The sequence below is a fragment of the Bombus impatiens genome, unplaced genomic scaffold (assembly GCF_000188095.3).
Source record: "Bombus impatiens unplaced genomic scaffold, BIMP_2.2 scf_0049, whole genome shotgun sequence".
NCBI classification, from domain to species: Eukaryota; Metazoa; Arthropoda; class Insecta; order Hymenoptera; family Apidae; genus Bombus; species Bombus impatiens.
This window is the reverse complement of record NT_176468.1, coordinates 1190076-1214027: the sequence shown is the minus strand read 5'-3', so window position 1 is coordinate 1214027 and position 23952 is coordinate 1190076. Positions and strand designations below refer to the sequence as shown.

Genomic DNA, 23952 nt, shown 5'->3' with positions numbered 1-23952 from the left:
GGAAATCGCACTTAAACGAGATCTCATACTCGATTTTCCGTGTCGATCGGGAATGCTATAAATCAGAGGTTCTCAGCCAAAGTGGGATTATTGAACGCGAGAGTTAGAAGGAAGAATCTAGCGCGTTATATTTGACATGAAAATATTGACTCAAAAGTTCAAACGATTGCTCCAAATAAAATAAAAAAAGAGAGAGAGAGAAAAGAAAAGTAGGTCAAATAATTAGGTACTCCAAATAAAACGACAAGTAAAAAGATCAAATAATTACTCCGAGGAAAATAAGACGTGAGTTGGAAATAAAATTGCTTGAAACGTAATTCGAAAATCTTACTTAAGAAATAAATTGTTTTCAAATAACATATTTGCCAAACGTTTGATAAATACAAGCAGTAACAGCAGGTAAAGGATAACAGATAACTGTTTTCTTTTGTGTATAAAGAACATATCTATTGCTGGGAAAACATTCACCTCAGAGATAACTAGATATTGGAATAATTCATCAGACCAAATAGCGTGAAAGCTAAGAGATACGGAAAGGAATGTACATAGATCAACACATCAGAATTTTGGAGTGGAAATTCTGTGTACCATAGATAAACAGCCGTATATTTTCCTTACAAAATCAAACAATCGATATCCATATATTAAATGACCGTAGTTTTCTACGGATATATAGCTCCTTCTCATCAATGGGTAAGAAGTTTATCGGATAAGCTTAATATTCTCAGTTAAGATTATCATAACTCGTGTTTATTGCTCTTATTATTTATTATTATTATTGAACTTAAAATACCCGGTAGTGTTTCATTCTTCGAATTTAATTATCATATTGAAATCTAACAGTATCTTGCAACGTACAAGTTTGATCATTCTGTACCAGGTTCGAAGTTGAATTTTGAGAATTCGAAGATGGTATCCCACTGGGGGTAGCCATCCACATGCTATATTACTATATTACTAAGCTATAATATTTTACCAAATGTCCTACTGGACAAATTGTAAAATGTAAACAAATAAATAAAAAAAAAAATTTTTGAGATGTTAAGCCTAGTCGAATAACGCTTACTATAATAAGCATATAGTCTTAGTTTCGTGCAATGTAGGTACGTTATAAGATATATTACTCTTCGCGCTGCATACTGCAATTTTTCAACGTTGAATCTGATGATATGCATTCGCGAAAAGGTTGAGTACCCACACTGTAAATCGAGAATATTATCGACGTGGTTGTGTTGGTCCGTATTGGCTTCACACTCGACTTTTTTCATCCCTTTTTCATTCCTTTTTTCCCTTTCTTTTGATTCATGCACATTCGACGTTTAATGGACACGAAAGAATTTTATGCGATTCGAAATTGGAATTTGTGGATCATTGATATTGATATTGAAGGCAGAGAACGGCTGCGAGCGAACAGTCTCACGGTTGAGCAATAGCTGTAAAATTCCAGAATATTGGTAGCCATACAAGAGAATTACTATTCGCTTTGTGCATGCCACAAACGATAGCACAGTTAGTGAGCTTCTGGAGATTGAGAAACGATTTAACGAAATCCTGAAGTATGAGATAACTACAAAATTATAAATTCTCAGATTACTTACTAATAATACTCTGAAACTTTGCATTAAGAACACATAATGTCGGAGCAAATAATATTTCTGATAATAGCATTGGCTTGTGCAATAAAAGTAATATGAGATTTATGAGAGATTTCTGAGTTTATGAGATTCAATGCTGTTGAATTATACGTCTACCTCCTGTTACTCACTGAAACCATCACGGTCCTTTTTACGAGAAATTTTCTGCCTTTCACGGCAACGAATTTTTGCAACTGATTTTTGAAAATTCCTCTTAACACGTTCAATCTTGTTCTATCAAAAAAAAAACTCTTTAAAATCTATGTTCATACGATTAATACTTCTCGTGAATTTTTCCTACAAAAGCCTAGAATGTTGCAAATTTTCGATTGATACACGTTTATTTGTCACGGTTAACGTTATATTTCCATAAAAAGATTTATACACCTATTATGATATTAATTAGACAAATACAATATATCATAGTATTTCGATGACTGGAATAACGTTTTTTCGTTCCAGCGTTCTTTAAAAATTATTCGCGATACACCGTACTCGTTCCTCGAAAAAGGAACAACGCTCCTTTGACGATGGGAATAATTTTTCTGACCAAACGGATATGACGAAATGGAACAAATTTGATTATCATGATATCTATATGACGAACACGTTTCGTCGGATATTTTCTTTTTTTAAATTTCGAAAAAATGTTCTGCTTCCATATTCGAAACAACGCGTTCCCGGGGCGCCGGTTAAAATAAAAATTAAATCCTGTTTCAACCAATTGCGACTGCTCTAAACCAAACTGTATAAATTAAATATTTCACGGGAAAAACTTTCCGCCCGTTTTATTCTAGAACGTTATTTGAAACGTTTTAAATAATGCACACGGAATGCATGCAAGCTTTTTTTCTTGCCACGGTTAAATTCGCAAAATAGTTTACTGCATCAACGTAGCCGATCTATTTTTTCGAATCTCCATTTGATTAACTTCTACATATGTAATATACTTTCCAAGTTTACATTTCCATCCTGCACAGTGAAGCGAAAATCCTCAATTTTTTTACTACTGAAGCGAATTTTCCTCGGAAAAATATTCCTGGAAATGTCCAAACAATGAAGCAGAGCCCTGGCTCCCTTGCGTATGAAGCTCTTCAGCCTTTCTCAATTGAAGTAAACGACACTCTTTTACGTATGACGATCAAGCTATGTACGTAAACCGACATTTCAAAATACATAATGCGATTTATAAAACGTTAAGGCCTGTTTATCAAGACAGTCGATCAGTCGTCCGATAAATAACACAAAGTCATCGAAAAAGAAAGATGCATATATCTTATTTAACGATATGATAATCTGATTCAGCTTGATGACATTTCTCATTCTATAAATTTCGATACACGTTACACTAATTCTTCGATCTTTTTTTTTTTATTTTACTACCAACCTTCTAAACAATCCGATAAATTTATTATTTTTGATATTGATAGGTAATAATTACGCAATATGTTTTACAATATATCTTGTGAAAAACATGTTGTATTTATCTTTCTTCTACGCTAATTGTTCTTTATCCTAAAAATACTTCATCGATTTGATTGGTGATTTCAAAGGGGAGAAAAATGTCCAGGTGCACGAAAAGTAAGAAATCAAAGTTTATTTTTGTCGTATGACTCCAATCGTACGAACAGGAACAAAACGATTCACGAATAAATAAACGGAAGGTGTGTAGCGATATTAGATAAACAAATAAATACAGTGGGTGATTAAATTGAGAAATTAAGACATATTTGTGTCACATGACGTAATGTGGTACGATCCTAGAGGAAGTAAAGCGAATAGAAATATTTGCCTGATCGATAAAAGAACGACGATTGAAATCGTTTGAAAAATTCAAGATTAATTTTCAACGGAAGAAGCAGGAAGTCACTCGTCGCTACGGCGGAAGTATGCTCGCGCGTAATGTGTATCGATCGTTGGAATCTCGGCAACGATAAATATCATGCCTCGCGACAAGTTTAAACATACTTTGAAGCACGTTAAGTATAATTTAATGCAAATAATGCTTGTTTACTTAGTTAGGAGGAAAGCTTCCATTTGGTCCTGCTAACCAGACGTTACCACGCTCGCATGCATGCGATGGAAATTGATTTTGGATTCTTGTTAAATATGACGGACACGCGGTATCATGAAATTCGTTTAGAATCTTACGAGCCATGTGCTGGTCTATACATGTACATATATACGTATCTGTAACTGCGACTTGTAAAAATCCGGAGATTACGAAAAGATTTCATTATAATTCATACGGCGCACGCATACAAAATTTTAAAATGCTATAGATAGAAATTTTACGAAAGTATTATTTATCGGTGTATGCACCGCAGAGAACGAATATCATGAACGCGTGTTAAACGTGAATATGTTACAACGTGAACGTATCGAATGCCATATTTTAATGAAAACATGGAATATGATATACAGGGTGTTTTGTTTATTTTGTCCGTTTTAATATCTTCGTTTACAGATACAGGAAAGTGCAAAAAAGAGAAAAAATTCTTCGGTTTGGAACGACGAGTATTGTGATTCGTGTTATTGCGCGTTCCATGTACCAAGTCTCCACTTTTATCAGAAACTTAACTCTTAACGTGTACATACGACCAGTCGGTTAAAGTTATAGTTACAGAGTCAATGAAAACTAACAGAAACACTTGTACGATTTTAGTAATTGCAAAAACGAAAATCGAATATCATTCGTTTCGATTAAATCTTTCAATTAACTTCTCGTTTCATTCATAAGGGTGCATCGATGGAAATGATGCGAGATAAATCATCGAAAGGTATAAGTCATCATTGAAAAACTGGTGCCTTAATCTTATCAGAGTGGCCGTTATGTAAATAATGACGAAGTGGATGATACAATTCCGCCGGATGTTATATTCAGCGAGTATTCGATTCGAGTGGAATAAATGAAAGAAACGACGAGAGGCAATAAAATTTGTATAGTAGAAGCATGGACGGTAGCTACTTGATGAAGCTAAGAAGCAAACATGAACATATAAACAGCAGGGAAATAAGAATAATGGGCAAAGTCAGAAAGTTACATATTTCATGAACGTAGAATGGTGGAAAATACGCGGAACAAAAGGTCGTGTCGACACAAATCAGAAAAATCATCCCCCGCGAGACGCAAACGCGTTCTTCCAATTTCGGATCCGTATACTACTGTTATATTTATCACAATATCCAGAGATTCTGAATTACGATACTCCCGGTGTTATTACGAAAATGCTTTAGGACTATCGAGAACAAAATCCATTTTGTGTAGCAGAAATTGTAAAAATTGTTTAGGAATTTTCAAACCAACCTTTTCCCGATATTTCCTGTAATAAATTGTAGTATGAAACTATGGAAGAAAAGAATTAAAAAAAAATAGAGATAATTGTTTAAAAATATTCCTATAATTAATTATTCTATATAATTACGTGACTCGTAGCCTGTAGAAATAATTAAAGACTGTTCTACGATATGACTAGATTAAGAACGTTGAGACATTTATGAAAAATTTCAATGCGCAAAAATATAGAAAATATCCAAAGTACGTGCCCCATATAATCTGCAGATCATAAAACAAATCACGTATAGTTCGTTTATCTACGTGTAATTTCGTTTATAAAAATATGAATTTTCATAAACCATCGTACTTTCTATGTACTATGAAACCACATAACTTCCATCAGTTTTGCCTACGCTAATATACATATAACCTGGTTCGAAACCTGCATTGTCAATCAAAAAGATTGACACTGTTACTTTCAAAATGAAAACAGTTCTAGTTTGACTTTTTTTTACGCATGATGCTATCTCGTCAAATTTAGACGTATAAAATCTACGGTTAAAGTTTAGAGATACTCATTTTGTATGAAACACCTTGTACACAGACGCTTGTCGCAGGTTTCAAATATCACAAAACCTGGTTACGCCATTCACATAGGATTTCACATAGAAACAAATTCGAAACTGCTACATAGTTGGAAACTGAAATGTTTCGGTTTGGGCGTTACCAAAAGCGGTCTTCGTCGATTACAGGCAATTTTACATCGAAAACGGTGTTGTTGCCGTGAACGAGCTTTTTTTGCACCGGTCAAAAATCTATACGCGTTTCTTTTCGTCAGGCTGCATCGAAAATTACGGCGATACGATACTCATATTTTATGCAAACTCGAATTTAAACGGTATTCTGGTCACGTGCCACCTTGGCATATTTTTCTTCTTTCCAATAATTTCCTTGCAAACAGTTTTGTTCTATACATTCCGTTACGTAACCCGTTTATTTTCGTGCTGTTTCTTTTTCTTAAGAAAGATAAAGGACAGGATCCTCTTTCCATTAGGAAACTTAATCCTGACAAACTAAACCAACCAAATACGATTAGCGAAAATTATGTGCAACAATCTGTACTTTAAGGCTATTATGGAAACGTTACTACCGCAAATCTCGTTTAATTTACTACGGTAGTGTTTCCTTATTCCAGATTTTTCAATCAAGGAAGCTGAATGGAAAAATGATGTAACTGAATCTTTTCTTAAGGAATATTATAAATGGGATACGCTAGAGGAAACGATTGACATACAATATCCGTAGCAGTTTAGAAAATTTTGCCATGAATTTTTAAGGCAACCCCCTACTGGTTTCGTGACAATAATTGCTGCGTTAAATATTGAAAACTTATTCCAAGAAGATTAAAAATAAGATATAAAATAAACGTATAAACGTAAAAATAAACGTATTATTAAAAATTACGATCTTTCCTTATGGGAAGATGATTTTAATCAATTTTTCTGTCTTTAGAGCCGCGCGTAAAAAATTTAATTTCAGCGAGGCGAGCAAACGTTATAATCTTTTTAATAAATTCACGAATCACAGCCATCCAGTACAGGTGATATGCAAAATTTTCAGTCGCCGACATATATATCCAATTTCCTACCATGCATACTAGCTGCAAAAATATTTATCATGGTAGATGCCACGCGGAAAATTACAGCCTCTACCATCCCTCTCAACCTCGTTGCTACCCTGTGGCCAAGGCTCGCCCGATAATTTTCTTTTTATACCTGAACAAAGAGGTTTCGTAAATTGCCAATTTCCGTTATTAACACACATAGAATGGTAGTAGCCTCGCTTAATTTTCCTCGTTGCTACATCATCGTCCTGCAGTTAAGATTCATTTTTTAAAGCGTTAGCTAAATAAATGTATTCATCGGAGAATATGAAATCACGCTCCAAATCAGGATTATCAACTTTTCAAGTAGCTCGGCCAAACGATGTATAAAAATAAGGAAATCATTATTTGTCCTAAATTTCGTTGGTTGAATTTTAAGATTATTTGCGTATTTGTCGGAATAAGAGAGGTAAATTAACATTGAAACTACCGGTTTGTGATATATAGCTAAATATTTTCCGCATACTCGAGCAAGGTATTTCACTTCGAAGTAATTAGGAGCTTAAACATTTTCTTTACTTGTAAAAATAGAATATACTTCACGTGCAATTTAAATGGAATCTTCTGGGTTGGCGATTAAGTGGTCGTGCATTTTGTCAATATCATCTAATTAGTTAGTTGCCAGCCCAATAAATACGAATATACAAGAAAGAATAGTTTCGTGGCAAGGTTCATTTTTTAAACTTTTCACTAACATGTTTTTTAGGATCTGTGATTAAGTAGGATTATCTTTAGGTAGAGTACTTTGTCAACAGGATGTACATACAACGTGTACACATAAAAAAGCAGACCATACAATAATAATAAGAAGAATACATAATGGCATGTTTCTATTTCTTTCATAATACAAATACTAAGTTACCAGGCAGATACATACGAAATGAAAGTGTATTAAATGTATTCAAAATTAATGAGAATGCCAATGACGACCAAATTATTGAAAAGTGTAAAGATTCAGGAAAAATCCTTTTTATTTTGCTTTTATTTTGCGTGATGTAACCTACTATTACGAACGAGCACTGCAAAAATTGTGCTATTATATCTTTGTTAAAACATACTCTGCGTTGTTATAGCGTTACGCTGAAAAATGAAAGAAGACCAAAATAATGTCTTTGTAATCCTATATGGCGATTGCTTAAGGGCTGATTGTTTATTTTCGTCCATCGTACGAGAACTAAAATAGACACTGCCTATACATTCCCAGAAATCAATTAATATCTATGCTATAATTGATTCGATAGAGGCGTAAAATCAATGAGCCGCATTACGTTAATGATATAACGTGTTTCAATGAAACCGATGAGTCAAGGAACTCGGAAACGTTGCGCCGCAAACATTTTGCGAGGATACACAATTTATAAACCTTTATATCCCATCAATCGTTTATTATACTATCAATAGTACTGGTCATAATGTCGATTACCTTTGACAAGAAAAATTACGTGTTAAATGACCGTCGCAAAGAATCTTTACTCGCATACTCCAAAGTAGCTTGTGTTTTCTATACTCAGAATAAATAAATATAGAAAATTAATAATGCAATTGTCTATGTGAAAACGACCACTTATAGCTTCGTTAATTAAATTTGTATATAGCCGTATATATAGTTATATGTTTGTCCATAATTATAGAAATCATTATAATGGCTATAAGATCGTAATGCTTAGACGCTTCAAAATCATGCAATTCATTAGGAAGTAATTCATTTATTATTCAACGCAATTAAATTACGTAATTAAGCGAGTCGTAAGCATCAACTGTGTTCGTTTTCGGTTCGGACGAAACTGCGGCACTTAATTAAAAATTCTTAATTACGACGTTTTCTGTCATGTTCCCCTCGTTATCTCAATCAAATTTAAAAGAACATTAGGTCGAAAGATGGCAACGCGAATAAATACGCATCACCCTTTTTATACTTTTGACCTACAATTTCTCAAAATATCATAGAAGCAATATCGAACTCCGGTGGGTAAAAAAAGAATTTCATTTCCCTCGTTGAATTTCCAGATTTAGACGAAAAGGAAAAAACGGAGAAAGGAAAGAAATATTCTAGGGAAGGATATATCTACGTGATGAAATGACGCACGGTTCTATCTCTAAGAGCGGCGTTGCTCGTAAAAGCAAAAGAAACGCACGAAATAAACGTGCGAGACAACTCCCTCTCCTCTCTCTTTCTCTCTCTCTCTCTTTCTCTCCTTTTGCGTTCGCTCCTAACGAGAATCGTCCCCATTAATGTTTCACTCATTGCCAACGTCTTTGCCTAAAAATGATATCACCGATAAAAAATGTACGCAGTCGAACTCCGTGTCTCGCCAAAGTATTTCCAATCATTGGTACAGTTGTTGAAACGAGGACGACTGACAAGCAGAAAAATTGACGCGTTCCATGATCATTCTGTTTCATCCGGCTAAATGCATATTTTATCATATACTCAAATAGTCGACTGCATACAGGATAAGGATAAATCAATGAAGACACAACGTACGTATAATATGCAGTGGCTCGCGAAAATACTTGAAGACATATCACAGAAAACATTTATGTGTTACAAGAAATATTGTGGAATTTCATTAGCAATGTAACAAAACACCATGGTCATATCGTACAGAAAATTGAGATCAACGGCAGAACAATTATTCTTCCATCGATATGGTAGAAGGCAATATTTCTAGAAATTCATAATTGCTATGCGACAGGAAAAAAAGAATGGAATGAAATATTACATGTTAAAAAGTCGTGGATGGATATATGTATACTTATGGTGATTGATCATATACGTATGCGTCTACACGTATAATCTATACCTTATATATAAAATATTATAGATATATACTAGATGTATTTTTTCCTTTCTTCTTTTTTTTTTTTTCCTTAACGCTCAACAGACGATAATTCATATATACTTTCGAATATATAGCTGTCCAGAGGTTGAATCCTATAAACGAAGCTCTACGATATTATTCTTTTTCTTCACCCTCTTCTATCGACCACTTCCAACTACTGTCCATCGTGGCACGTCAGTACCGCGCACATTATTTTTCATGTCGAGCTACGTCGCGTTTTTATTCTCGCACCAAACAGTCGTATCTTTGGGAAACATGCCGGGCATTTCTTCCTATGCTTTTACTCCTTCGTTTTTACGATTATTCGTTTGCAGTACCTTCTACGCTGCTACATGTTGAAGGTAGAGCCGTTTTACGACACCGTGCGAAGGATTAAGAGGAAAAAAGGGACGTGTGGGTAACGAATGTCGTCAACTTTTAACGAGCATCGGTTTACTGAAACTATTGGCTGTAACTAATCATTGTCTAAGGCGAAAGTGAAAGATGAGAAGAGGAATGATGTGATTTATCGCGTAACGTGTTTTATTTTTAAGCCTGTTGCGGCCTTCGATATTCCATGTCCCAATTTTAGTCTGAATATTTCACGAAAAGATTTGCTAGAAAATTGCAATAGGAAATCATGCGTAATAACAACAATCCTTACATATTTTTCTTCCTTTTTTTTTTTTAACTTAGAATGTATTTTTAATAATAGAAAAATAAGATGAACCAAATCTCGAAGCTTAAGAACGTTGTATTTTATGGACTGTAGTTACTTTGAGAAAATAAGATGATTCCTTGTAAGTAGTAAAATGAATTTGGGTCATAACTTCATGTCGGAACTGCAAACTCCGTAACGTTTACCTGCTAGAGTAATCCTAATTGATCATTGTTCTCAGGAAACACCGTACAGCTGCCTACCTTTCTGCCATCCAACTTCCTCGACTCCACCTAAATCAGTCATGTTAAATAGCATTTCGTGTTCTACATGCTTCTCTATGCTACACACGTGCTTGGAACTTACGGTCTGAACATTTGCTTCAGACACTTACATGAATTCGTCATTGGACAGGGGGCCTGGTTTATATCGTTTCGCTGAAATATCGATGTTGATATTCTGAGAATATTGCCGATGATGTGAAAAATTGTCACACGTATAAATAGAATTATGTCTATAATTATAGCCTATAAGTAAATACAAATGCTTCTGACAATTTAATTGAAATTATTTTTTCTTTACAGATTCCAGAAATACTTTTGCTCAAAAAGTTCTGGCCCCTTTGAATACGTTGAAATTTTGCAAATATTTTATTTTTCATAGAACGATGATATTAAATTGAGAATAAATAGTTCACATGGCGCGCAAATTATAAAAATGAAACGTTTCTCAGTGAAGTAAATGTGAAAGAACACGAATCAGTAAAAAAACGTATAACTAGAAAAAGATACAAAGATACATATCTCGAGTTATTATTACCTATAATAATAATAATAACTATATAATAATAAGTCAGAATCATATATCGAATGATAAGAGAAGAAATACCAAAGATGCTCTAACAATTCTCCCCAATGAGAAAAGACACAAGAAAATATATTTCACTGTATTGTCCAGGGTGACATTCTTTTCTCAATCCACAAAGAAAAACAATCGATTCCAAATCAGATTTTCCAATCAAAACTAATTTCATCAACGTTAAATACATATTACACGGATCTTCGAAACTTCGATAGGAAACATCGTGGAAAAATATCTGCTTCCCCGACGATTTCTCCCTTAGTTATCCTTTCCAAAGTCACTCGACTAAATGGAACAATAGAAGCGTGTAATAAGAAGATAACACGTGGCCCGGAAATCATGCACCGTGTTCTTAAAAGCTAACACAGACAAAGAAAAAAACGCGGAGAGTATAATAACATTTATACAACGAAGCCAAGATGAAAGACGAAAAAAAGAAAGAAAACGAGAGAACAACAAGAGAGTAATTAACAGGATGGTTCTAAGATCGCGCCTCCTGTACTTCTTATTGAGGTTATTCGTTGTGTAAACAGAGAAAACACGTGGATAAATTGTAAGGTAGAAAATATATTTAAATAGAAGTGTAATAAGTAAAAATACAATTTGAGCTGGTCCAGATCCGCACGCTAGCTGTGTTACCTAATAACTGAAAAAACTCCGAAGCCAACGTCGCCTGTCTACTGTTTATGGCCTGACTTCGTCGCAGTCTTTTGTCTACACGCTGTCGATGGCTTCGGTGCTTGAGAAAACTAAAAAAGACCAGATGTAGAGTTTTCTTAGAAGTGGTAACCACTTCAACACTTCTGAATTAAACAATCATTAAAATTCAACAAATACGTAGGAAACGTAGGAAGGAAGTCTGATAAAATGTTTTCCGTCGTCTGCGTAGAGACAAAGTGAGAAGAAGTCGGTCCACTAAAAATAATGTGTCAAAAAAGTAATTAAAAGCTGTTTTAATGTCTCTCGCTTCTTTTCTCGCGGCCGAGTTTCCAATCTGCGAACGAATTACCACAAAATAGGATGTTCGAACATGCTGACACGTTAAAAAGCGGACTTTCGTCACCTCCCTTTTTTGTTTCATTTTTTCTTCCGCTCTTTTTTTTTATTTCATTTATTTCGTCTGTTCAATTTTATCTGTTATCTCTTCTTTCTTCCTTTTCTTCTATTTCTCTTTTTTTTATTCCATTTTCATAGCGCGTTCGATAAACGAATAACTCGGAATACAATGCGAAACGACAAATCATGGGACGTTTCCTCCAGAACGATAAGCGAATATGTTATCGGACAGATGATAAACGGTAATTATTTACTCGTTATTGAACCGACGAGTATTTAACGTAATAACGAGAAAACGATTACAGTAACATTTAATCGATTCATCCCGTGATTTAGCGTGTGAAATCGTATTTGCGATAACAATTGCATGAGATTATTGTACAATAGCATTCATTGCTAGCGACTATACATGTATAATATAAACGGACCGATATAATGGATCGTTTCCTACCACGCGTTCACGTGTTCTCCACTTCGTTTCGCTTCGATTTAATCACCTAATATGTAGCATGTCACTTGAAAACACCGTGCGAATAAACTCGACGAGTCGACACACCTATAGGAAAACGAATCGATAGAAGTCGACCACCGTGACGAAACAATCGAACACCGAAATGGGAACTTGAAAACTAAATTGCACGAGACGAATCGTATATGGCGAACTTTTTCTATTATAGTGGCGCGAATGTTTCTCAGCTAAACCTGCGAGGCTATTCGAAGGCCGTTTACACGTTGGCTGATTTAATTTGGATAGTTTTCAAAGCAGTCATAAATTTCATCTAGCGCAACGAACATCGATGTAGAAGTACGGGCCGCTGAACTTCCATTTGGCTGTCAATGATTTATGTTCTTTTCACGTGGAATATCGTCGCGAAGGATGCACGAGGTTTTAACAGGCTATTCATCGAAATCGAACGACGTATCGTCGAAACAGGAAATTAACTGACGGTGGGAAACACTTGAGTCCAGCTACATGTTCATCCTCTTCCCGTGTTCTGTGTTTCATAGCTGGTTTTCGTTCGCTCGCTCTGCATCCGAATTAAAAGCGAAACGACGCGGATGTTCGCGTCGCTGGAAAATTCCCTGTGCGGTTGCTCGTTGTTGATAACAGACAGACCCGTACAATTATGTTATTTAATTAGGCTAGATGTGTCGGTTATGTACATAAATGCGTAGACATAAGTCGCATCGTTAAAGTTTATTTTCGCTGATATTATACTCCTTAATATGGCGAACTTGATTTTCATTTTTTCGTCATTCTGTATCCGCAATAACCTACGCAAGCAGTTAATAGAAAAAAATATATATATATATATATATATATATATATATATATATATTCTTTTTCTTTTTTCTATTAACTGCTTGCGTAGGTTATTGCGGATACAGAATGACGAAAAAATGAAAATCAAGTTCGCCATATTAAGGAGTATAATATCAGCGAAAATAAACTTTAACGATGCGACTTATGTCTACGCATTTATGTACATAACCGACACATCTAGCCTAATTAAATAACATAATTGTACGGGTCTGTCTGTTATCAACAACGAGCAACCGCACAGGGAATTTTCCAGCGACGCGAACATCCGCGTCGTTTCGCTTTTAATTCGGATGCAGAGCGAGCGAACGAAAACCAGCTATGAAACACAGAACACGGGAAGAGGATGAACATGTAGCTGGACTCAAGTGTTTCCCACCGTCAGTTAATTTCCTGTTTCGACGATACGTCGTTCGATTTCGATGAATAGCCTGTTAAAACCTCGTGCATCCTTCGCGACGATATTCCACGTGAAAAGAACATAAATCATTGACAGCCAAATGGAAGTTCAGCGGCCCGTACTTCTACATCGATGTTCGTTGCGCTAGATGAAATTTATGACTGCTTTGAAAACTATCCAAATTAAATCAGCCAACGTGTAAACGGCCTTCGAATAGCCTCGCAGGTTTAGCTGAGAAACATTCGCGCCACTATAATAGAAAAAGTTCGCCATATACGATTCGTCTCGTGCAATTTAGTTTTCAAGTTCCCATTTCGGTGTTCGATTGTTTCGTCACGGTGGTCGACTTCTATCGATTCGTTTTCCTATAGGTGTGTCGACTCGTCGAGTTTATTCGCACGGTGATGTAGAATTTCCAGGAAAATGTCGAAATTTAAACGATTTAATATCGTTTCGAAACGTCTTTGTTGTGTTCTTTGAAACGTGCAATTTTCCTACCGAAGATATTCAGCTGCTTATTCTTTGACGTTTCATCTACGTAAGAGTCATGCAACGTTCCGAGATTCTAATTTTAGTAGAAATTCTACTTGCTGAGGGATTCTCACATACGTATGTACGTACTTGCGTTTAGTTCTTTTCTTAACTGAACCGCAAATTAGCCTGAACTAGCAGCGAATGCGTTTTCTAACAAACTAACATTAACGAATACGACAAAATAATCGACAGATTATGGTATTTATTTTATGGCTTGTTACGGTAACTACGTCGTTCTTCTACATAGTCTAATACGTTGTTTAATTCGGAAAAAATTCCTTTAACGACTCTGATAAAGCCATTCTTGAAAAGGCCAATACATCATATAACGATAGAACATTTACTCTTTGCTGGTAAGTTTTAGAATGTGGCTGAGTAACAATGTTTATAAAAATCATTGTAATACACCAACTGCGTACATTTATTAATATGCGCACCATCGAACATCTACGTTTAAGCATTTCTTTCTTTTTTTCTCATATTTCTCTCTACCTTTTTCGTTCTTTCTCTTTCCTTGCCCATTGCTTTTTCCATGTCTCCCTGCCACCCTGTATCTTCCTAACTGATCCCTTCCTTATTACGTTGTTTCTTTCTTTGTCTCACTTTCCATTCGATTCCAGACCTATCCTTTTTTCTCTTTCTCGCTTTCATCTTTATTGGATATACTTTCTGTTCGTTTGTCTCTCCTTTCTCTCGTCTCTTTTCTCTTCAATTTATTTGTCTCGTACATCGCGTGCTTTTTCTTCGCTTCCTCTTTCTTTTTTCTTCTTCGTTCTATTACTTCTGCAAGAAATAGTTAAGCCCGAAACGTCGAAGATCAAAGTCGAATTTAGGCTTCGAAGAATTAAAATTAAAACGTTTACTTGTCCGAAAATTGGCTCAATAATTGTTCGAAATTCTAGAGAAGTTACGCAGTATCTATCGTCGAAATAGGAATCAAAGTCAAGCCATAACAATTTACGTTGACAAATTATGCCCAAATTGGATCGCGTGTGTTCAAGCGTACACCATACAGAGAAGGCAACAAAGATTCTCCGTGCACAGAACATTGTTAACGATGACAGAGATTTCTGAACGTGCACCAAAGTGTTTCAATTAACACAACGCAAAGGGAACAACATGGATGCGTACGTGAAAACGACGTCAGAGCATCGTTATCAGACCGAACCACTGCATTTTGTTACAGTTGCTATTGTGTGTCGCAGAAACGATTCTCTGCCGGCTTCTGAAAACTTTCCAACTATTCGCAGTTTCGTTAATTTGACGGAAATGTGTACTATGTTCACCAACCCATATTTCTCCACTCGTTTACACTCACAACGTCTTTTGTTCTTCGTATATTTCGCTTCGATGAAATACTTTCTCCTCTATCATATATTTCTGATATCATCTTCCTTCTCGATATTTTTAGAATAGGAACATAGATAACACAGATCGTTATTTGCAGAAAGAATAAAGACGTTCCTTAAATTTTGTGAGAATTAATTTTGATACAGTAAGAGAAACCAAATATTTTAAACAATTTTTTACTAGTTTCTGCGAACGTCTATGAAAATTTGTATCTTTATCGACATTAAAAAATAGGCTCTAATTTTCATAACAGAAATTTGTATCGTCCATTTAATATCGTATCATTTATATATTTTTGCGCGAGAGAGAATTTTCTCCGGATCATTGTTACATCGATTACTATTTTTTTTTATAATAATTATAAATCTCCCTAATTGGTAAGTATAAATTTCAACACTCTTGGAAATTGAGGATGTAAAACAAAAGACATTAATTGTAGAGCGATCTGATATGTGCATCTATTGTCTGCCATTTTTAGTTTCAAACTTAGGCTTCTCACGAATGCATAAAAACCACATAGTCCACGCTAGAGCTGCTAAAATAATCAAAATAACCAACTCGTAATTTTTCATAGAAATTTTAGGAATTTGTAACGATGGCTTTCTGAAGTATACATCCCATTGATTTCGCAGAATATTCGAATAAAAATCTATTTCTCTTCTAGTATTACATATTTTTTCATGTATCTTCCCCTCCCCCCCTGTTCTCCTTTTTTCTTCTTTTTTTTTTTTTTTTTTTTTTTTCGACACGCGCATCCGCGATGAATCTGTCGCGTAATGCGTGTCACACGTCGCTCGTGGAAAGCAACGGTGCCACAGTCCTTTTTTTCTTTTTTTTTTTTTTTTTTTTTTTTTTTTTTTTTTTTTTTTTTTTTTTTTTTTTTTTTTTTTTTTTTTTTTTTTTTTTTTTTTTTTTTTTTTTTTTTTTTTTTTTTTTTTTTTTTTTTTTTTTTTTTTTTTTTTTTTTTTTTTTTTTTTTTTTTTTTTTTTTTTTTTTTTTTTTTTTTTTTTTTTTTTTTTTTTTTTTTTTTTTTTTTTTTTTTTTTTTTTTTTTTTTTTTTTTTTTTTTTTTTTTTTTTTTTTTTTTTTTTTTTTTTTTTTTTTTTTTTTTTTTTTTTTTTTTTTTTTTTTTTTTTTTTTTTTTTTTTTTTTTTTTTTTTTTTTTTTTTTTTTTTTTTTTTTTTTCCCCTTTTTTTTCTTTTTTTTTTTTTTTTTTTTTTTTTTTTTTTTTTGGTACAAATGCTCCACTATAATCGCCGATAGTTCTAGTACCAATACTTGTGTCTCTCACATGGGAATTTTTCTGTACATTTTATTTTTGAATTTTAGGTACGTTCTTTTACGTTACGCATAAGACTATATAAATACATAAAAACATAGCTAAAATTCAAAAATGAAATGTATATTACGCGTTTAATATGTCGCGTTGTTAATTATAAATTTTATCAAACGTTGTAATGTAATTCTATTTTACTGTAACGCTGGATATTACTAAACCTTATACCTTGCCATGGAATTTATTACATGAAGCAAACTTTGAAAAATTCGTTAATTATTTTCATTAAACAAATGTACACGCGTGTATCGTCTTGGATAAAAACTATAGAGAATGATCGAGAATATTCTGAATATTATAACGAGATAAGATGATCCGTACGAAACTTTGTCGGGGCGTCCGCGAGCGAAATAAAATTCTGGTTGCGGGTAAAAAAGTTTCTGCAAACACTAGAGAAATGCTTTTTAAAAGTTTTGTCGGAAAAAAAGATCTCGTGCGCCACGGTTTTGCTCGACAGACAGTAATAACTGAATTCACGAATATTATTCGCTTGTAAAGGAAACAATTTATCATAAAAGTTACAAAGTCTGTTCTCTATTCGCAGAAGTCCATGTTGTAAAGTTAGAGATATAAGAATTGTTTATCAAATCGGAACTGTAACATTTTAATTGAATCGCATTACGTAAAAATTCCGTCTTACAAATAAACCAATCGAAGACAGTCGCTGATTGATTTGCATTTCATTAAGGATTCTGGATTGCGTTGTTAGAATCATACAAATTTCTATCGTTTTATTTCATTCGAATCGAACGATACGATGCACTTTGCATTTTATTTTTTATTTTTTTTTTATTTATTTTTTTTATTTATTTTTTTATTTATTTTTCTTTTTATTTGGATGTATTTTACAATCAATTCTCATTGAATAATTTAAAGTAAATAATTTGAAGATATGAGTCAACTCGTCGTATTTCGTACGTATAATGCAACAAGGCTTTTCTGACAGTTGAGTTGGAAACAATGGAAGCTACTATCGGGCTTTTATGAAACTCGTATAAAAATCTTAATGGAAAAGTAGAAGAGTTATAAAATTAAAGGGAAATTCATCGCTATCAAGAACAATTGCGAATGCGCGACAATCTAATATGCGAAAAACCACCGTATCGCTTATGAGATCACCTAATAATAATTTACTTATTTAGAGAAAAATTTTATATTCTGTACGTTTGTACTTGTACCAAATACACGATATATCATATTTATACATTGCATAGATTAAAATCGACCGAATTAAAATCAATGTGCTTTTATTAACTTTGAACTGTGTGATTGACGGGGCTTCTATTGTTTTCAATGAAATATCAACCAAGTTGGCAAATAATATATTCTCCCTTCTTTTACAATGAAATTTAATATAGTTAGAGTAACAATTTCATCGAATGTATATCACAGTGGCCATTCGCAAATAAAGATAGAACAGAGGAAAACTATCGTTCTTTGTAATGGTTCAATCATATTAATTACGATATTATTCTGCGAGAAAGATGGTTTTAATAAGTGAACAAACGGTGTGCGACAAAGTGACGTAGTTCTCGTTACGTAAGTCTCTTTTTTCTTCTCTTAATGCTATTCGCAATAATCCACGGATGAAAGATATCAACGTAAATGAAAACTATGTATGTAGATCCTCGTTGGGAATAGTCGTGACGTAAAGGCGATCAGTTCTTGTCATGATATTCCAACTTCGTCGCACCAACTTTTGGTAGAACCACTTTTACGAATCGAAATGACAGGACGAGATCAATTTTTCAAACGACGCTCTACCTTTCCAATGTGGTTCTATAATAAATGTAATAAATATAATATTTATCGATAGTATTCACCCTCGCCTAACGGATATCGGATAACTGTCGACACGAACGTAGAATATTTTACTTTATACCAATTAAACGTAATAGCAACTAAAGAGACTTTTTAGTCCTGCGTGATACGTAAATTAACGACACGTAATTACCCACTTTGGTGACTTTCCCAATTTCGCCTGTATGACTGTTCTTTTTCCACGAAAAATTATTAGCGTTTAACGTATTTTCAGTTTAATCCTCTTAACGTTCAAAATTTATCAAAAAGATTAGATTGGATCTTTCATTTGTTCAAACGTACTACTAATACGTATTAATTAAATGAACATTTATTGAAATCTAATTCAAACGTAAACGTAAACGTTAAGCGATATAATCTGTGTGATCGTCAAATGGATTATATCGAAGAAATGTTATACTTTTCGTTATTTTTACGAAACAACGAGATTCTATTTCTCTGAATAAGAGAAAAAAAAATATTAACTTCTCGAAATTTAGAAAACTCGTTGAATTGCATAATTCTGTACAAGTAAACTTGAAACAAATAAATGTAGAACACATACTGCATGCGCAAGTACAGAAACGATCTGGCCTTCACCGTCCGACAGTGAAGTTCCTTTCGATGAAATAATTAGCGATACAAATAGATGCAGTTGAATAATTTGCATTCATAATTTTATTGGCAGTATTTCGATGAATTACTTGTTATACATTACTTCCACTGAATACTTTTACCGTTGCATTGCGTATATCGTTACGATATCGACGCTTCGACGAAATATAATACTCCGACTAAATTGTTGTGGATTCGAACTCAATTTTCAATTGATCTGCAAATTGCACCATCCGCGAATGTAGACATGAGATCTTCATTACTGATGACTATTATTTATAGTTCTGAGAGATCTATATACATCGCGTGTTTACATTAAATGAATTTATCGACATATTTCTGTAAAACACTTAGGCAGTAAAATGTTTTATGTACAGTTGATTCCCCTCGTCTTTTGCATTTTGTATAATTGTACATACATATAATATGAATCAACGACAATGATGAATTAATATCACAAACTTATTTATTAGCAAAATGTGAAGGATTAATGTCATTAGGAAGATTCTACAAGTCATAAATCACGAGTTATTGATATTTCCAAATTCTCTTGCATGACAGTGATATATACGTTTAGCAATAAAAAGAACGAAATCGTAGAAATCGATTTTACAACTTGCAACCGATTTGCCTATAACTTAAAAAATTGCAGAATTCAACAATTGTAAAAGAGAAGTTCACAATACATAACTACTAACTCGTTAATTAACCGATATTATTATAATAGAAAATAATCTTGGGTCTATTTGATAGAAATTAATAAAATTATTAGAAAGAAACCTATAGATAATCTATAACTTGCAACTTATCAACCCAGGCAATATTAATCATTGCAACATTACAAATGATCGATAATAATAAATTCTCTTGTACAACGGTAACAAATTAGCTACGTAAAAGAGATGAAGTTTTACAAATAAGCAGCCACCTGATTATCCTCTTTTCATAGAAAATTATACCTCTATAACTCATAAACCTATCAAGTTACTAATATAATTAGCTACTAAATCATTGTGCAAGAATATCCTCATTTTCCTATGGTCAAACCTAATCCAACTCTAATAACCTCCATCTATATCTATCCAATCTCGATCCTCTTTCTGCATCTCCAGCCAAACGCTCGAAAACAGTTGTCGTTTACAGGTAACACTTACCGAACAGTCATTGACGTAACAGAAATCACCGGAAGCTGACGTCGGTACCCAAAGATGTTCTCCATTAAGTGCACCGGGACCCCAATCGGGCGTTGATCGGGGTTCACGGTGACCGCCACTCGTTCCACCCTCTTCTCTCCCTCTGAAACGGCAAGACACTCGATTACGGAGTGACACTTCGATATCGCCGGTGTGCTGTTGCAGTTGACGTTAATTCCTCTACAGAAATTCCATTAGGACGCGGATAATACATATTGGAGGGCCGATGGGAGGAGTGGGAACAGCAACGACTGTCTAGCAAAGTCTTCTGGAATTTAAATCCTCGTACAACTGGGATACACGATTGCACCGTATTTGGGACAAAGCCGTTGATCATTCTGCGAGGAATTAACGTAACAAACTGCACAGTTGACCTGTCATAACACATCGATTCACGTATCACAACGGTTAGACGACACTGAAGTAAGCGGGTTTTATCGACGTTTTCATGCTGATCGTACACAATGACGATTCGCCAAGCTAGATAGCGATTAGTATTGCTTTTATGTAGACTAAATGGTTTGGTTTTATTGTTTCATTGGGAAAACTGATTCGTAGATATGGAACGGTATTTTGTAAAATAAATCATGCCAGTGCAAATGAGATTACGCAAATAAATAACAATTATGTAATATCAGAGATATTCAGTTACGATACGAGGAGTTATAAAAATGATTAAAGAAGCATCGTAATGTAGAATTTCTTGTGCCTCTACGAAAATGCCAAACGTGGATATATGAAATTTTGAGAATCCATCACGTACCTTTCTTTACGATCTAATATAATTTTTATTTAATCCGCTTATCGTTCCTGGTGGATTTTTAATCTTCTAAAAACAGGATTCTCTAAAAATATTTAAATTAAAAGAGTCAACAGAACTACTGCCATTCGTTTCTTATAACTTGTAGATTATTTAATAAACATTCTATGGTATCCATACACAAAATGAACTAATTTTCTTTAATCCGCTAATCGTTCCTGGTGAATTTTTAATTAGGAATATTTTCTAAATATATTTAAATTCGAAGCATTCATTGAACCAATATGTATTTGTATACCAAACCAGGAACATTCATTTTTAATACGATCCTTTTTAATGTAACCACGTACGTTTCACTGTTCGAGTAAATCTCTTATAAACAATTACATTTTTCCATACTATGAGCATTTTATATATTACACAAGTGGCTCAATTGTGACAGACCCTTTCAAACATTCCCAGTATTAAATGAAAAAAATACACATCTATCTATCTCGAATTTGTTACAAGTCTATGACTAAATTATTAATAACCGCGTCTCCTGTAAATTTGTTCCACTTTAACGAGCGAAATTACTATGTATGACACCTTGTCCGATTCTATTTTGCTACACTGTGCAGGGGTTAAATAAATGACCGTACGTGTTTCACAGTTCAAGCGACTGTGTAGACAAGTTAAAAGCACAAAAGAGGATAGGAAGGAAGTTTCAAAATTAACCGGAACTCTTTGTTGTCTGGGTCGCATCTTCGACGAGACGACGTTGTCGGAAGAATGAGTTAATACCGTGTCCCGTAGGATATCGCGGAAGCATACTGCTGGCATCATAAAAAATTCAAGGATACTTTAAATTTCAAAGACGCGACCCGAACATAATGCGCGACACGGCGTGCAACTTTAACGACAAGTCACCCCGCGGATCTGCCGTTCCCTTTGGACGATTATATAAAAATTTTAGGCCGTCGTTCGCAGCAGAGCCGCCCCTCGCGCAGCCTGCTTTCTGCATAATTAGTCCGCGGAAATTGCCGGATATCTAGGTCAAACACGAGACAGAAAGAGGGAACGCGAAATGACGTAGTTTTCCTCTGGCATGCTCGTTACAAACGACTATCTGTTGCGTATCAAATAGCTTCGATATGGAAAATCGAAACACGCGAAAGGCCACCGCGTTATTCATACGTCACGAAAAACGGAAATTATTCGTTCGCGTCGTCGTGCTTCAATGATTTTTCAAACTATATTCGTATGTAGCATGCTTTTTGCTGAATCCAGCGAACCTAATATTTTCTACTTCGTTTCATTAGCAGATTCGCCACACCCGATCCGCCTAAAAAGATTAAAAAAGTTTTGTAATTCGAAATGTAAAAACTGTGGCATTCCTGTTTCACGTTGTTTTATGGGTGTTGTTTGATCAGTAGATTCAGCGATTGATTCACACTGTGAGGCCGTGTAAAAAACGCTGTCGTAACAATTCTTCGCTTTGGACTATAAACATATCGCAGTGCATCTGAAAGATAGCATTCGTTTTTGGATAAAAGAAATACGTGAAACGTGTTTGATTTATGAGAATGGAAAATCGTCGTAATATGAAAGTTGCTTTTCTCGACTGAAATCATTGTTTATACTTGATTTAGTTGCTTATAGGCAAGCTTTGCAAGATGTTTATAACGAGGTATACCTCTTGCTCAAGAATGTTTAAGGAAGATTTCGCACGGCCGCGTCTAACAGATCAACGGCAATCTACGCGAGATGAAAAGAAAATATTCAAAAATATTAACGAAACGTTATTAAAACAGTTAGGCCGGCGTAATTCCGATTACATGTCGAACGTTGATCGAATTCGCGAATAGATTGCAATTAATCGAGTTTGCAAACGACCTAGGGAGGCAGTATGATTATTTTAAAGCGATAGCCGCAATTAACAACGAAACCGGGCGACGTTGTAATTACCTGGCTCGCGGATCTAATCTGAGATCTACACAAATATTTCGTATGATTAATAATAATTGCTTATCAACTTATTTGTTCAATTATTTAGGCAGACGCGGTAGACAAATGTACGAATTATAGTAGAGAAATTATTAGAGCGATTAACATCTAATGATCGTCTATCAGTCTATCAGTCAGATCGTCTATATAAGTTTTCAAACAAAGAAGATAAAATACTTTTAGAATTTGTTGTTATACAAAATAGACGTTTGTTTAAACGCGAGTATACATATTCTATTTCTTTTGTTAGATGAAAGATTTATACGAAGGCGAACTATTCGCACGATCAACATCTTCCAGGACCATCGTAACAAGCCTCTGAAAATATGAGTAAATATTATCTCAACGTCTACCTCGATTTAACAACTTGCGTGTTACGTTCACTAAACGCTATACACGAAACATTGCTTCCGTTCTAACAAAATACACGATTCTTTTATTTTATAAAATTGGCCAAAATTTTTAATTATTCGGATATCATGTCATCATCCCTAAACTCAGACTCAGACTCAGGTCATCCCTAAAGTACTTCCCACTTTCTCTGCGATGGTACAACCATAGGAGAGACTACGAATAGCCTCGACTAAAAGCAAAAGAAAGACGACAAGATTCCTCTGGTTTTTAAATCGATTAATTAATTATCTTGCGGCGAAAACAGAGTATCACATGGAACCCGAAGAATGGATA

At 34.4% G+C, this 23952-nt stretch overlaps 1 protein-coding gene across 1 annotated transcript in view; it reads right to left on the bottom strand.

Moving 5' to 3' along the window:
• The window catches only part of LOC100741807 (eye-specific diacylglycerol kinase), a 52468-nt gene that overhangs the window by 15003 nt on the left and 13513 nt on the right, over nt 1–23952 (bottom strand). The window contains exon 2 of the mRNA XM_012391838.3: nt 20481–20622. Coding sequence (XP_012247261.1) covers nt 20481–20622 — 142 coding nt within the window. The remainder of the gene's footprint in view (nt 1–20480; nt 20623–23952) is intronic.